Genomic DNA, 14,410 nt, shown 5'->3' on the forward strand with positions numbered 1-14,410 from the left:
TATTTAACACACAGACAGCCAGTATACACTAAGATCAAGTAATGCCCCCAATGTATTGCCTCACTCTCATCTCTATTTGGGACTGAACTTGTATAGTTTAAGCCAAGGACAGTGATCGCAGAGACGAGTTTGCTTCCCATTCAGCCATGTAGTGTGTAAATGTGACTGTGCTAATTTCAAACACATAGGCCTAGAAGTTTTCCACAGGTATCAAATGACACCCACTCTGCCCTGCATGAGTATATACAGCCAAGAACCCCACAGCTCTGTCTTTCAGTCCAGCTCTTGTGGAGGAAGACGGAAGCAGGAGTTGCTCAGACATTTTATGTCTGTGAGGGTGAAAAGGACACCATTTATCACTCTGTGAATTGTGATTGAGCCAGGTAGAACCTCCTCTAAATCTTAATATCTTGCGTTGTGCAGAATTTGTTTTCTGTTGTCATGATACATGTAAGTGAAGCCGAAAAGCCTTGAATGGAAATGAAAGACAAACTTTGTAATGAATATCCAGAATTTGTCAACAAAATTAAATTACTGTAATTTTCTTGCATAAATAATGGACTTTCACTGACACAAAATTAATAGGGTGCTATTATTAACCCCCTTCCAGTTTCCATGTCAATATGGTGCATGCACTGTTTCTTTTTAAGGAAGTGCATGTTACACTAAAGGACAGAGTTGGATTCAGAAAGATTTCCAGAAGCCATGAGAAATTTAAGAACATGGCAAAGTTGCTTTGGAATCATTAACAAAATCTGTGATTGTAAGGTGAATCAAAATCATGACCCAAAACTTGTGGTGATTGACATCATGCAGGTGTTGGAAGGCATCTATGAAGTTCTTAATATATATATAGAGAGAGGAGTGAGGCGCGTTTGAGGTTTTGGCTTTCAGCCAGTGCTGTCTGTTTTTAGTGACACACACCCCTTTCCCTGGCATGTGCTCAGTCCGCTCCTTCTGAAATCTTAGAAGCTTAAAGAGTCATGTTCGGTCATATATTCAGTTATATTTGAAGCTGAAAGAGTCATGTTCGCTCATATATTCAGTTATATTAGAATCTGAAAGAGTCATGTTCGCTCATATATTCAGTGGTGAGAGTGATACATCACCGTGATGTAATGACTCATCTTTGTAAGGAAAACGTCTGATGCATTGAGCTGCATTGTATATTATGGTAATCACATTTTTAATTTCATTTTTGTTTGTTTTGTTGACTGATTTACAGTCATTGAGATTAATTGGTATGCTAATCCAATGTTCATTAGCTCATGCTCCAAATTGTTCCTAAAAGAGAAGCGAGTAGAAAGTGTGTTTGGCGAGGTCCCTGGCCAGAGTCCTGATCCCACAGGGACCACACAGGAGTCAAGTATTATCCCTGCACTAACTCCCTTCATCTCAACAGCCCTAAATATGAGTGGGGAGTAAATAACCTGCTTCTTAAGGCATTAATGCTGGAACTGAGAATAAAGAAAGTAATTGGAAGGCTACAGTCTGTGGTTGAAGCTTATGGATGCCTTTGATAATGAGGAGCATTATGTGATGGCTAGAAAATCTGCGCTCTCTGAGCCGAACAGTAACAGAAAATAAGCTAACTAGCTAGCGAGGCATGCAGGAAATTGTTAGCTAGGTACCGTGGCTGAGGTTGGGGCATGTTGCTCAAGGTAGAAATTTGATGGTGTGCCCACCAGCACTTGACAGAAGAACTGTTCTGCAGTGGTTGCCCAGGCAATCTAGGTGCAAACAGAGTCGGTGGAGACAGAGAGTTGCGTTTGAAGCCACTGCCATGGCTTGAGCAGGTAAACTTGGAAAAAATGACCCGACTGATTTGACATGAGAGGTATGGGAAAATGTCATCATCCTCCTCCCGAACTTTCGTTTAGAGCGCCATTTCTCTATGTATAATACCTCCATACACTTGCAGGAATATCCTGCACACTTGATGGTTGTGCTTTACTTGACTGCTTCTGTCTGTTTCTGTTGTGCTGTAAGTTTTATGATCTAATCATTTTATACTTACTCTGTAAGTTGTGTAGTCATTTGTGTTAGTCATAGGTTACTGTGGATGTCTGTGTGTGGTTGACCAGAACCACTGAGGTGCCGTGTTGTTTCAGATACAGGATGTCTAAAGGTCCAGCTGTTGGTATTGACCTTGGCACCACCTACTCCTGCGTGGGTATCTTCCAACATGGCAAGGTGGAGATCATTGCTAATGACCAGGGGAACAGGACCACCCCCAGCTATGTTGCTTTCACCGACTCAGAGAGGCTGATTGGGGATGCGGCAAAGAACCAGGTGGCCATGAATCCAAATAACACAGTGTTTGGTAAGAAGGAAGGCACCTTGTCATTTTTAAAAAAATAAATAAATCACATTTTGTGCATAATTCACCGCCATGTTGTTGCAATCTGAAGTTTCCAAAGGTCATATGCAGTTGTTCAGAATAATAAACCATAGTTAGATGATTTAAATGATGTTACACAAAATTACTATAATTGATATTAATATTTTGTCATAACTTTGATGTTGATAATTGTCAGAACTTGATTATGTCAGTCAGGCCCAGTGAGTGATTTTGACCAGTCACCAGGCTTTTAAAAACCATAGAGATCTTCTTATCATGACATGACTAAACCTTTGTTTGAGGTGATTCCCACTGCCCTTTTCCCTTGCACAGATGCTAAACGTCTGATAGGCCGTAAATTTGATGACGCAGTTGTCCAGTCAGACATGAAGTATTGGCCATTCAAAGTGGTCAATGATGGAGGCAAGCCCAAAGTGGAGGTGGAATACAAGGGTGAGATAAAGACCTTCAACCCTGAAGAGATTTCGTCCATGGTCCTCACAAAGATGAAGGAGATTTCTGAGGCCTACCTTGGCAAGGTGAAAAAGGGAATCATAGTTTTATTTTTCTTTAATTGTGGTATACACAATATTAGTGGGCAAGAATTCCTGAAGTATTGTCATGTGTTTTGTTTAAAAGTTATTGGCACTGTTCAATGTTAGCATGAAACACTGTTGAGAGAGACAGACAGTACATAGGCAACCATATCACATCATGCATTAGAAATATCAAATAAAATGATAAATAAAACTTAAACTAAATCAAATAAAATGATGAATAAAACTGAAACTAAATCAAATAAAATGATGAATAAAACTGAAACTAAATTGGAAAAATCTAGATGAAGAGGAAACAAACATGGAAACAACCATATGAAGACAGACATACAACTTGCTTATTGACTTCATATAAAATCTAATTTATACGACGTGTGTGTTTTATTTTGTACATTATCTCTGACAAAATGAAAATAATTCAATTAGAATTCAACCTCTCTATCTATCTGTCTATCTATCTATTTATCACTCTATCTAATTATCTATCTATCTATCTATATACAGTGCATTCAGAAAGTATTCAGACCCTTTCACCTTTTTCACTTTTTTAAGTGAAAGCAGGATTTTAGATGTTTTTGCAAATGTATCACAAAGGAGAATTTCAATATCACATTGACATAAGAATTCAGGCCCTTTGATATGACATTTAATATTTAGCTCAGGTTCTTCACATTTCTATAGATCATCTTTGAGACGTATTCACTTTGATTTGGAGTCCCCCTGTGGTAAATTAATTTGATTGGACATGATTTAGAAAGGCACACACCTGTCTATATAGTCACCCAGCTGACAATGCATAACAGAGGAAAAACCAAGCTATGAGACAGGAGGCACAGATCTGAGGAAGGAGACAGGAGGCACAGATCTGAGGAAGGAGGCACAGATCTGAGGAAGTAGGCACAGATCTGGGGAAGGAGACAGGAGGCCCAGATCTGGGGAAGGAGACAGGAGGCCCAGATCTGGGGAAGGAGACAGGAGGAACAGATCTGGGGAAGGAGACACAGATCTGGGGAAGGAGACAGGAGGCCCAGATCTGAGGAAGGAGACAGGAGGAACATATCTGGGGAAGGAGACAGGAGGAACAGATCTGGGGAAGGAGACAGGAGGAACAGATCTGGGGAAGGAGACAGGAGGAACAGATCTGGGGAAGGAGACAGGAGGAACAGATCTGGGGAAGGAGACAGGAGGAACAGATCTGGGGAAGGAGACAGGAGGAACAGATCTGAGGAAGGAGACACAGATCTGGGGAAGGAGACAGGAGGAACAGATCTGGGGAAGGAGACAGGAGGAACAGATCTGGGTAAGGAGACAGGAGGAACAGATCTGGGGAAGGAGACAGGAGGAACATATCTGGGGAAGGAGACAGGAGGAACAGATCTGGGGAAGGAGACAGGAGGAACAGATCTGGGGAAGGAGACAGGAGGCCCAGATCTGGGGAAGGAGACAGGAGGCCCAGATCTGGGGAAGGAGACAGGAGGAACAGATCTGGGGAAGGAGACAGGAGGAACAGATCTGGGGAAGGCTACTCAAAAATCACTAAACTCTTTAATGGAAGAAGTTTGGAACAAACCTAGAGTAAGCCTGCTGTGTGGTGATGAGATAAACTTCAATATCATCAACAACAACAACATCACTGCAACACTCCACTGATCTGGATTTGATGGCAGTGGCCAGACGAACGTCTCTATCCAGTGAAAAACACATGAAAGCCCGCTTGGAATTTCCAAAAGAGCACCTGAAGTCCTCTCTGTTCTGATGAAACCAAGATTGAACAGGCACCGCTTATCACGTGCCCAGTACTATCCCAAGGGTGAATCACAGTGGTGACTGCATCATGCTATGGGGGTGTTTTTCAGCGGCAGTGACTGGGCGACTACTCAGGTGTAAGGGAAAGCTGAGCAAAGCACAGTGAAATGGAAAACCTGGTCCACAGTGCCTAGGACCTCAGACTGGGCTGAAGGTTCACCTTCTAACATGACAGTGCTGCGTTGGCTTAGGGACAACTCAGTGCATGTCCTTGAGTGCCAGAGCCCTGACCTACAAACGGCTATACACTGACGGCCTCCATCGAACCTGACAGAGTTTGAAAGGATCTGCAGAGAGGAATGGCAGATCATTCCCAAACCAGGTGTGTCATACCCAAGAAGACTAAAGGCTATAATCACGGCCAAAGGTGCTTCAACTAAGTACTGAGTAAAGGATCAGAATATTTCTGTCATATTATCCCTTTTTTTCTTGGTATCTTCAATGGAAAGAATGAAAACATCATCGATGCCTCCATGTAGGTCTTTTCCCTTTGTAATAAAGATAATACAATTGAAAAAAAAAAATACTTTTGTAAACAAATTCTAAAATCTTGTTTTGGCTTTGTCACATTGGGTATTTAGTGTAGTTTGATGAGGGAAAAAATGAATTTAAATGATTTTAACATAAAGCTGAAACATAAGAAAATGTGTCTGAATATTTCCTGAATACACTGTATGTATATGAAAATACAAATGGACAAGCCTTGAGAATGAAACCAGTGACGTCTTGTTTTTCTCTTCAGCCAATGACCAATGCAGTCGTCACTGTACCTGCTTACTTCAATGACTCCCAGAGGCAAGCCACAAAGGATGCAGGGACCATTGCTGGTCTTAATGTCCTTCGGATTATCAATGAACCCACTGCTGCTGCGATAGCCTATGGTTTGGACAAAAAGGTACTGTCTGAATATCACATAATCAAACAAATCCATGGTATACATAATCATCACATTTTTGTCTTTACATTTGTACTTTTCTGAGTTAGGTTGGAGGGGAACGGAATGTCCTCATCTTTGATCTGGGTGGAGGAACCTTTGATGTTTCCATACTTACCATTGAAGACGGCATTTTCGAGGTCAAGTCAACTGCTGGTGACACACATCTTGGTGGGGAAGACTTTGATAATCGTATGGTAAACCACTTTATTGGCGAGTTTAAGAGGAAGTTCAAGAAGGACATTACAAACAACAAGAGAGCTGTTCGACGTCTGCGCACAGCTTGTGAGCGAGCCAAGCGTACCCTCTCCTCCAGCACCCAGGCTAGCATTGAGATTGACTCCTTGTATGAAGGCACCGACTTCTACACCTCAATCACAAGGGCTCGTTTTGAGGAGCTCAATGCTGACCTCTTCCGTGGCACACTTGAACCAGTGGAAAAATCTCTGCGTGATGCAAAAATGGACAAATCCCAGATTCATGATATTGTTCTTGTTGGTGGATCCACACGAATTCCAAAGATCCAGAAGTTGCTGCAGGACCTTTTCAATGGCCGTGATCTCAACAAGAGTATCAATCCTGATGAGGCCGTGGCCTACGGAGCCGGTGAGAAGGAACTTGGAACATTTAAATACACATTTTAAATATCTATTTTCTAATTAACTACTGATTTTAAATATCTATTTTGTGAAAAACTACGCTTTTTAATGTTTAACCTTGTGCTCTATGTATTCCTATTGACAGCTGTCCAGGCAGCCATTTTGGCTGGTGATAAGTCTGAAAATGTGCAAGACCTATTGCTGTTAGATGTGACCCCTCTCTCCCTGGGCATCGAGACCGCTGGTGGGGTCATGACGGTGCTGATCAAGAGGAACACTACAATCCCCACTAAACAGACTCAAACCTTTACTACATACTCTGACAATCAGCCAGGAGTGCTAATTCAGGTATGCCCCTGTTTGGCATCAGTGAATGTTAATGGAGCCCTGGAGTTGGGCCTTGTGTAGTCTTTCTCTTCAAACATGACATTATGCTTTTGAATGAAAAACATTTGGAGCATTGTTCAAAATCAGTTGTTGATGGATTGTTTCAGTAAAATGCATCAGATATAGGGCCTCATTTATAAAACTTTGCGTAGAAACCATCCTACATTTTGTCTAAGACATTTCCTGAAATGAGCGTAAGTGAGATCCACAGAAAACAGACGTACACACAAAAAACACGTGTACGCCAATCCTTCGGTTATAAATCACAAATGGTCGTGAAATTGTGCGCAACTGAATCTCCGCCCTCAAAACGCCCCTATTTAATCTAATCAGCATATTTTTATTGCACAAACAGAGCGCATCCTCAATGCACAAACTCTCTGTGACAGTGGCAAGCAAGAAAGAAACATGTAAACAGAAGAATTAAAGTGAAGCTGACATCGACGTTCTGCTGATGGAACAGCAGATGCGGGCCAAAACATCGTTAGAAAGCCTGTCTGGTGGCGTAATGGCAAAAGCAAAGTATTTGACATGTACTAGACACGTCTCCGAAGCACCAGCACCTGCGGCACGAGCAGCATCTGCGGCATCTGCGGCAGCAGCACCAAGGCTTTGGTGTGCTCCACTACCGACCTGTGCTGTATTGAAGTGGGCTTTCTAGGCTTTCTGAGTGTGCGAAATCTGGATGAGAATACATTGGGAAGCCTGTTTTACGCAGGAAATCCTCTTTCACATTTTGCTGGGCACTGTATGGAAATCTAATAAATTGCGGGCATATGGGATAGTACATCGGGCAAAATTCTGCTTAATGATGACGGGGATTGCTAGACTGGTCTCCAATTTCTCATCGGAACGTTCCTGTAGCCAGGAATCCAAGAACGGACAATACCTGAACGTGTATGGCCTGGTTGCCTCTGGTGCGCCTCTCTAGACGAGAGGCCATTTGGGCACAACGCTCTCGGCAAGAGGTACCTCACCTGCTTATCAGACATACATCATCCTGTGTCAAAAAGTCTGTGCGATCACAAAAAATAAATCTGTACTTAGACGTGGATTTGATCGCACGCACAGTCTAAGATCAGTTCTGTGCGTAAGTACGTTTTATAAATGAGGCCCATTAAGTAGAATGCCATTTATTTAGAATTGTAATGACAGTCTGAGGATGCTGCCACTATGTGATAAAATGCCAAGCTACAGAATTGAATTGTTAAAACTATTTTGTCTGTGGTTGGTAATGGTTTTCTGGGGTGACTCATTTGTTAGATGTGTTTGGTGCTCAGACCGAATCTGCTGTTCTGACATACCACAATAAGAACAACAAGTCACTTAGTGAATAATTTTATTCTCAGTATCTGACAGAATGGAAGCAGCAGATTTATGGAAACGGTTTTCGATGTAAGATATCTAAACACGGCGCAGTTAGAACATTCTAGTGCCATCGTTATAGGGTACTGGGATGTGGCAGGGTATGGTTTTGCCATCTTGAGTATGCATCAACATCTTTGAGTTTTGACTTCCTTCTGTCTGCCATGCTCTCTACAAACCTCATCCGTTGACCTCTGACCTCTCCACATGTCTATTAGAATGATCTCCCCCTCTAGTGACCTAGCCCCCCTCAGGCAACACAGCATTTCTTCTCTCGTCATGAAGGAATTCATTCATTACTGTAATGTCTCTGTTTTAATCCACTGTTCCTTTGAGATGCCATGCTTCTAAATGACAACACAATTGGGTTGGATGTTTAACAGAACTAGTCAATATTCAAGAGAAGGAGAATGTAAATGATCAAAACTCACACTAGTGAGTGTATATACTGTGTATACAAATGGAATATAATCTCTCTGTCTCTCTCTCTGTTTCTCTCTCTCTCTCCTTCTCAGGTGTATGAAGGTGAAAGAGCTATGACAAAGGATAATAATATCCTTGGGAAGTTTGAGCTGACTGGCATCCCCCCTGCTCCAAGAGGGGTTCCACAGATTGAGGTGACCTTTGACATTGATGCCAATGGAATCCTCAACGTCTCTGCTGCTGACAAGAGCACTGGCAAGGAGAATAAGATTACCATCACTAATGACAAAGGTACGGCTAAATGCAACCCCAAGAACAATACACAATCTATTCAGAGATTTCTTTCAATTTACCCGAGTGAAATAAATCACTCTATGTAGATTTAAGTATGTTATTGCTATCTTATTATAACGACTAGATGAAGGTTAACCTGCAATGTCCCGTTTGCCATAATAAATAAATCTCTTGTTTCAATACCAAATGTGAACACTTAAGGTTAGTTCATTCTGTCTGCCCTAGGTCGCCTGAGCAAGGAAGACATTGAGCGCATGGTACAGGAGGCTGAGAGGTACAAAGGAGAAGATGAGGCTCAGAGAGACAAGGTGACAGTGAAGAACACACTGGAGTCGCTCGCCTTTAATATGAAAAGCACGCTTGAGGATGAAAAGTTGAAGGATAAAATCAGTCCTGAGGACAAGAAGACTGTTATGGACAAGTGCAATGAGGTCATCACTTGGCTGGACAAGAATCAGGTAATCACACAATATTACATCCCTACAATCAGTGACTACTTATGAAAAGAATCAGGTAATCACACAATATTACATCCCTACTATCAGTGATTACTTATGAAAAGAATCAGGTAATCACACAATATTACATCCCTACAATCAGTGATTTCTTATGAAAAGAATCAGGTAATCACACAATATTACATCCCTACAATCAGGGATTACTTATGAAAATAATCTGGTTATCACACAATATTACATCCCTACAATCAGTGATTACTTATGAAAAGAATCTGGTAATCAGACAATATTACATCCCTACAATCAGTGATTTCTTATGAAAAGAATCAGGTAACCACACAATATTACATCCCTACAATCAGGGATTACTTATGAAAATAATCTGGTTATCGCACAATGTTATATCCCTACAATCAGTGATTACTTATGAACAAGCAACAATTATACAGCATAGCAGCGAAGCAGCTATCTCGTTCATCTAGCACACACATTCAAGTCCCATTCATAGCATCTCTGACCTCAGAACTCATGAAAACTTACGGGTCACCCCGAGGTACAAAACACACCAGCGCAAACAAATTAACATTTACAAAAAAGGCTGCCGCACTGCCTAGTTGCGTGGCACATTCACTACCTTACATATACCTTACATTGCAGACATCCCAAGTCTCCCGGAAGTTCCGGGAGTCTCCTGCATATTGATAATGACTCCCTGATGCCCGCAAATTACTTAAAATCTCCCGGAATGTAGAGCGAGCGAGCAAGACCACGCACAGGTGACAGACGTGCCCCTAACCACGTTAGCATCTGTGTAGCGAGCACATAACAGTGAGGGATCTAGAGACTGTGCATGAGGCAGTGTGCATGTGTGCCTCAGGAGCATCCTGATTGGCCTGGATCGGTAAGTCAACCAATCAATTTACAGTGTAGGCGGGCTTTTATCTCTTCTCCCGAACCAAATTAATCAGTTCAGTGACTCTGAGAGTGCCCCTAAAGAAAATATAGCGTTTGTTGACGTAGTTTTCACCCCAGAAACAGGGGACGTCCCCAGGACGTTAACAGGACATTCGCAACGTCCCCAATTGGTCCCCGCCACAACGTTCGCTAGAGGACGTTACCAGAACGTTTTTGACGTTTGTAGCAAGTCTACGTTTGGTCTTTCTGTGATGTTCGCATGAGTCTTAAATCGGACTTTTAGGGAACGTTATAATTTGGTCACTCAGCACACGTCCCCAGGACGTCCTTTAAAAACGTCCCCGTAACCTTTACCTGCAGGTCCTCTGCGTGACGTTTGCATGAGCCTTAAATCGGACTTATAGGGAACGTTATAATATGGTCACTCAGCACACGTCCCCAGGACGTCCTTTAAAAACGTCCCCGTTATCTACCTGTGGTACTCTGCGTGACGTTCGCATGAGCCTTAAATCAGACTTTTAGAGAACGTTATAATTTGGTCACCCAGGACGTCCTTTAACTCTTTGGTGACGGTGCCTTTAAATTTCGGTCACTCATGTCTGGTCACGTATTTGGTTACATTCTTCTTCTATTTCACTCAATCTTCGTTCCCATGGTACTGAAAATGTTGTCTACAGTTGTCCAATCACAAGGATGTATTTTATTTGAGTACCCAATCTCAAATACCATTGGTTTAGAGACGTTTTATCGGGGGGAAAAATTGACGGCGCTTCATTTCAAACATGGCGTTTTCAAGCAAAGTGTATACGCTCGATCAAGGGGTTCAGCTTTGTTTACAAACGGACAATGAAGAGGATAACGATGCAGATAGTTCAACTGGTAGGAAGAGCAGTGGAGAAGAGTAAGAACTTGACAATCTGTCAATGAATGCTTGTGATCTGATCAAGAATTGAGGTGTGATGCGTCTATGTTGACTCCTGAACGACACGCTGTTAATCCTTACATTACAATTTCCGCTTTTTGCGGCATCAATATATACATATATTTTTAGTAACAATAAACGTTTGAACATAATATATTATTATTTGGAAGGGGTTATTGGAAGTTATTAGACGTTTTCTTGAACATAACCGATGTGTTTCCAGTGTTTTGGGTCCACGTGGAATGACGTGTCATTCATGGATTCGTTCGTGTCATATGTCCCGCATTCAGAACGCGATATACAGCCGCGGAAAAAATTAAGAGACCACTTCAAAATTATCAGTTTCTCTGGTTTTACTATTTATTGGTATGTGTTAAAGTAAAATGTACATTTTAGTTTTATTCTATAACCTACTGGCAACATTCCTACCAAATTTCAAATAAAAATATTGTCATTTAGATCATTTATTTGCAGAAAAATGACAATTGGTCAAAATAGCAAAAAAGATGCAGTGTCTTCAGATCTCGAATAATGCAAAGAAAACAAGCTCATATTCATTTTTAAACTACACAATACTAATGCTTTAACTTAGGAAGAGTTCAGAAATCAATATTTGGTGGAATAACCTTGATTTAAAATCACAACTTTCATGTGTCTTGGCATGCTCTCCACCAGTCTTTCACATTGCCGTTGGGTGACTTTATGCTACTCCTGGCGCAAGAATTCAAGCAGCTCGGCTTCTTTTCATGGCTTGTGACCATCCATCTTCCTCTTGATCACATTTCAGAGTTTTTTTTATGGGATTCAGGTCTCGAAATTGGGCTGGCCATGACAGGGTCCTGATCTGGTGATACTCCATCCACACCTTTACTGGCCTGGCTGTGTGGCATGGAGCATTGCCCTGCTGGAAAAAACACTTCTCAGAGTTGGGGAACATTGTCAGAGCAAAAGGAAGCAAGTTTTTCTTCCGGGACAACGTTGTACTTTGCCTGGCTGAGGTTTGTAAAAGACCATAAGGATTGAACCAAAGCGGACTAGAGGGTCTCCTAGTTCGTCTTCTCTGATGAGTCCAATTTCTCTGATGAGCCCAATTTCGAGACCTGAAACCTGAATCCCATAAAAAAAACTCTGAAATGTGATCAAGAGGAAGATGGATGGTCACAAGCCATGAAAAGAAGCCGAGCTGCTTGAATTCTTGCGCCAGGAGTAGCATAAAGTCACCCAACGGCAATGTGAAAGACTGGTGGAGAGCATGCCAAGACACATGAAAGTTGTGATTTTAAATCAAGGTTATTCCACCAAATATTGATTTCTGAACTCTTCCTAAGTTAAAGCATTAGTATTGTGTAGTTTAAAAATGAATATGAGCTCGTTTTCTTTGCATTATTCGAGATCTGAAGACACTGCATCTTTTTTGCTATTTTGACCAATTGTCATTTTTCTGCAAATAAATGATCTAAATGACAATATTTTTATTTGAAATTTGGTAGGAATGTTGCCAGTAGGTTATAGAATAAAACTAAAATGTACATTTTACTTTAACACATGCCAATAAATAGTAAAACCAGAGAAACTGATAATTTTGAAGTGGTCTCTTAATTTTTTCCGCGGCTGTATATATTTATCGGACTTATAGGGAACGTTATAATATGGTTATAATATGGTCACTCAGCACACGTCCCCAGGACGTCCTTCAAAAACGTCCCCGTTACCTTTACCTGTGGTCCCCTGCGTGACGTTTGCTGGAGCCTTAAATCGGACTTTTAGGGAACATTCTGATTTGGTCTCTAGGCACACGTCCCCAGGACGTCCTTCAAAAACGTCCCCGTAACCTTTACCTGTGGTTCTCTGCGAGACGTTCGCATTCGGTCCTTCCAAAACGTCCCCTTGACGTCCTCTGATGGTCCTCTCTGAACCAGAGGTTCCGCTATAGAAAAATGTTTTTCATTTGCCCGACATTGTCTGTATACATACTATGTCCAGCGACCAAATGCTGGCTGTGTACAACCCCTGTTGTTTCCTTTCCCCTTCTGCCACACAACCCGCCCCCTTCCCACCTTCCTATCTCCACCCGGCCGACCTCAAGAAGATGGGTCCCCCCTTATGTGCCGTGGTTCTGCTTAAGGTTTCTTCCTGCCTAACAGGGAGTTTTTTTTCTTGCCCTTGTTGCCACTGTGCATGCACTAAGGGGTTTTAGGCTCTGGGCTCCTAGAGGCAATTGTATTGTTATGGCGCTATACAAATAAAATTGAATTGAATTGATTTGAATTGTCTGAGGTATTTGAATAGATGTAGAATGTATAATTGTTGTTGTTGCCTTTTGTCTTCCCCCTGGATTTCCCTCTCATCTTTTGAACTTTTCCATCTCTGCTCTCCATTTTTTCTGTCTCTCTGATAGACGGCCGAAAAGGATGAGTATGAACACCAACAGAAGGAGCTGGAAAAAGTATGCAACCCCATTATGACTAAGCTCTATCAAGGTGCTGGGGGCATGCCTGGCGGTATGCCTGGAGGTATGCCGGGCGGTATGCCGGGAGGATTCACAGGAGGAGCCGGTGGAAGCCCTTCATCAGGTCCAACCATTGAAGAGGTTGACTAATGTCAGTATTGTCCCAAACTAGGAATGGAAATGCTTTCTTTAATTTTTCAGTTGCAACATGTAACTCCAAATTAAACTACTTCTATCAGCAGTACTGGATCTGTCATTCAAAGCAAATTTGTTAATAAAAATGTGCATATGAACATGTTGTACACCGACTTATTTGGATAAAGTTATTATCAAAAGCTATTAATGAATTGAATTGTACCCACATCATATGGAGTTAAAATACACTGTTACATTTATTTACAGACTAACAAATCGCTGTCAGAAAAAGGAAGTTTCTTTGTGGTTGATGCAGCAATCTGTCTTTATTCCACATACGCCAGAGTCAGCGGAGCAGATCTGAACCACAAGCATCTCACACTCACACGCCACATACAGCGGCAGTGTTGGGAAAGTTCACTATCTACATCAGAGGCAGGGCTGTAGTGGAGGGTAAACGCACGTAAACGCAGTTTACGCACCTCTGGAATTTTACGAAATAGCGTTTATGCACCTATAAATAGTGTTTATCCACCTCTAAGAGGCGTTTATGCAGCTCAAAGTTTTCTGCGCCTTGTATTCTTCCGTTGGAATAATCTGAAATAAACTTGTGTCATTTTAAAACACCTAATACTACGTTTCATATGGTTGAACATATAAACGCTGTAGTCTGGATCATTTTCTACTACTGTATTATGGTCTGTGACCCTCCAATCAGTGCCTTGTGGCTGCAGCGGCGACACCAATCAGTATCCGGGAATGTATGGATGTAAACACATTAAAGTTGTGTATTAGTCTGCCTGCCTACCTGTTAGGAAAAGATTA

At 41.8% G+C, this 14,410-nt stretch overlaps 1 protein-coding gene across 1 annotated transcript; it reads left to right on the top strand.

Annotated features, from left to right (window-relative positions):
- Window positions 1–252: 252 nt before the first annotated feature.
- Window positions 253–13,743, top strand: LOC308375141 (heat shock cognate 71 kDa protein-like). The gene is made up of 9 exons (XM_080851194.1): window positions 253–383; window positions 2,112–2,323; window positions 2,675–2,880; window positions 5,447–5,599; window positions 5,689–6,244; window positions 6,383–6,585; window positions 8,505–8,703; window positions 8,932–9,164; window positions 13,400–13,743. Exons 2-9 carry the CDS (start codon window positions 2,119–2,121, stop codon window positions 13,598–13,600), a joined length of 1,956 nt encoding a protein of 651 aa, XP_080707320.1. The 5' UTR covers window positions 253–383; window positions 2,112–2,118; the 3' UTR covers window positions 13,601–13,743.
- The last annotated feature ends 667 nt before the right edge of the window (window positions 13,744–14,410 follow it).

This window comes from Sprattus sprattus, assembly GCF_963457725.1.
Source record: "Sprattus sprattus genome assembly, chromosome: 14".
NCBI lineage: Eukaryota > Metazoa > Chordata > Actinopteri > Clupeiformes > Clupeidae > Sprattus > Sprattus sprattus.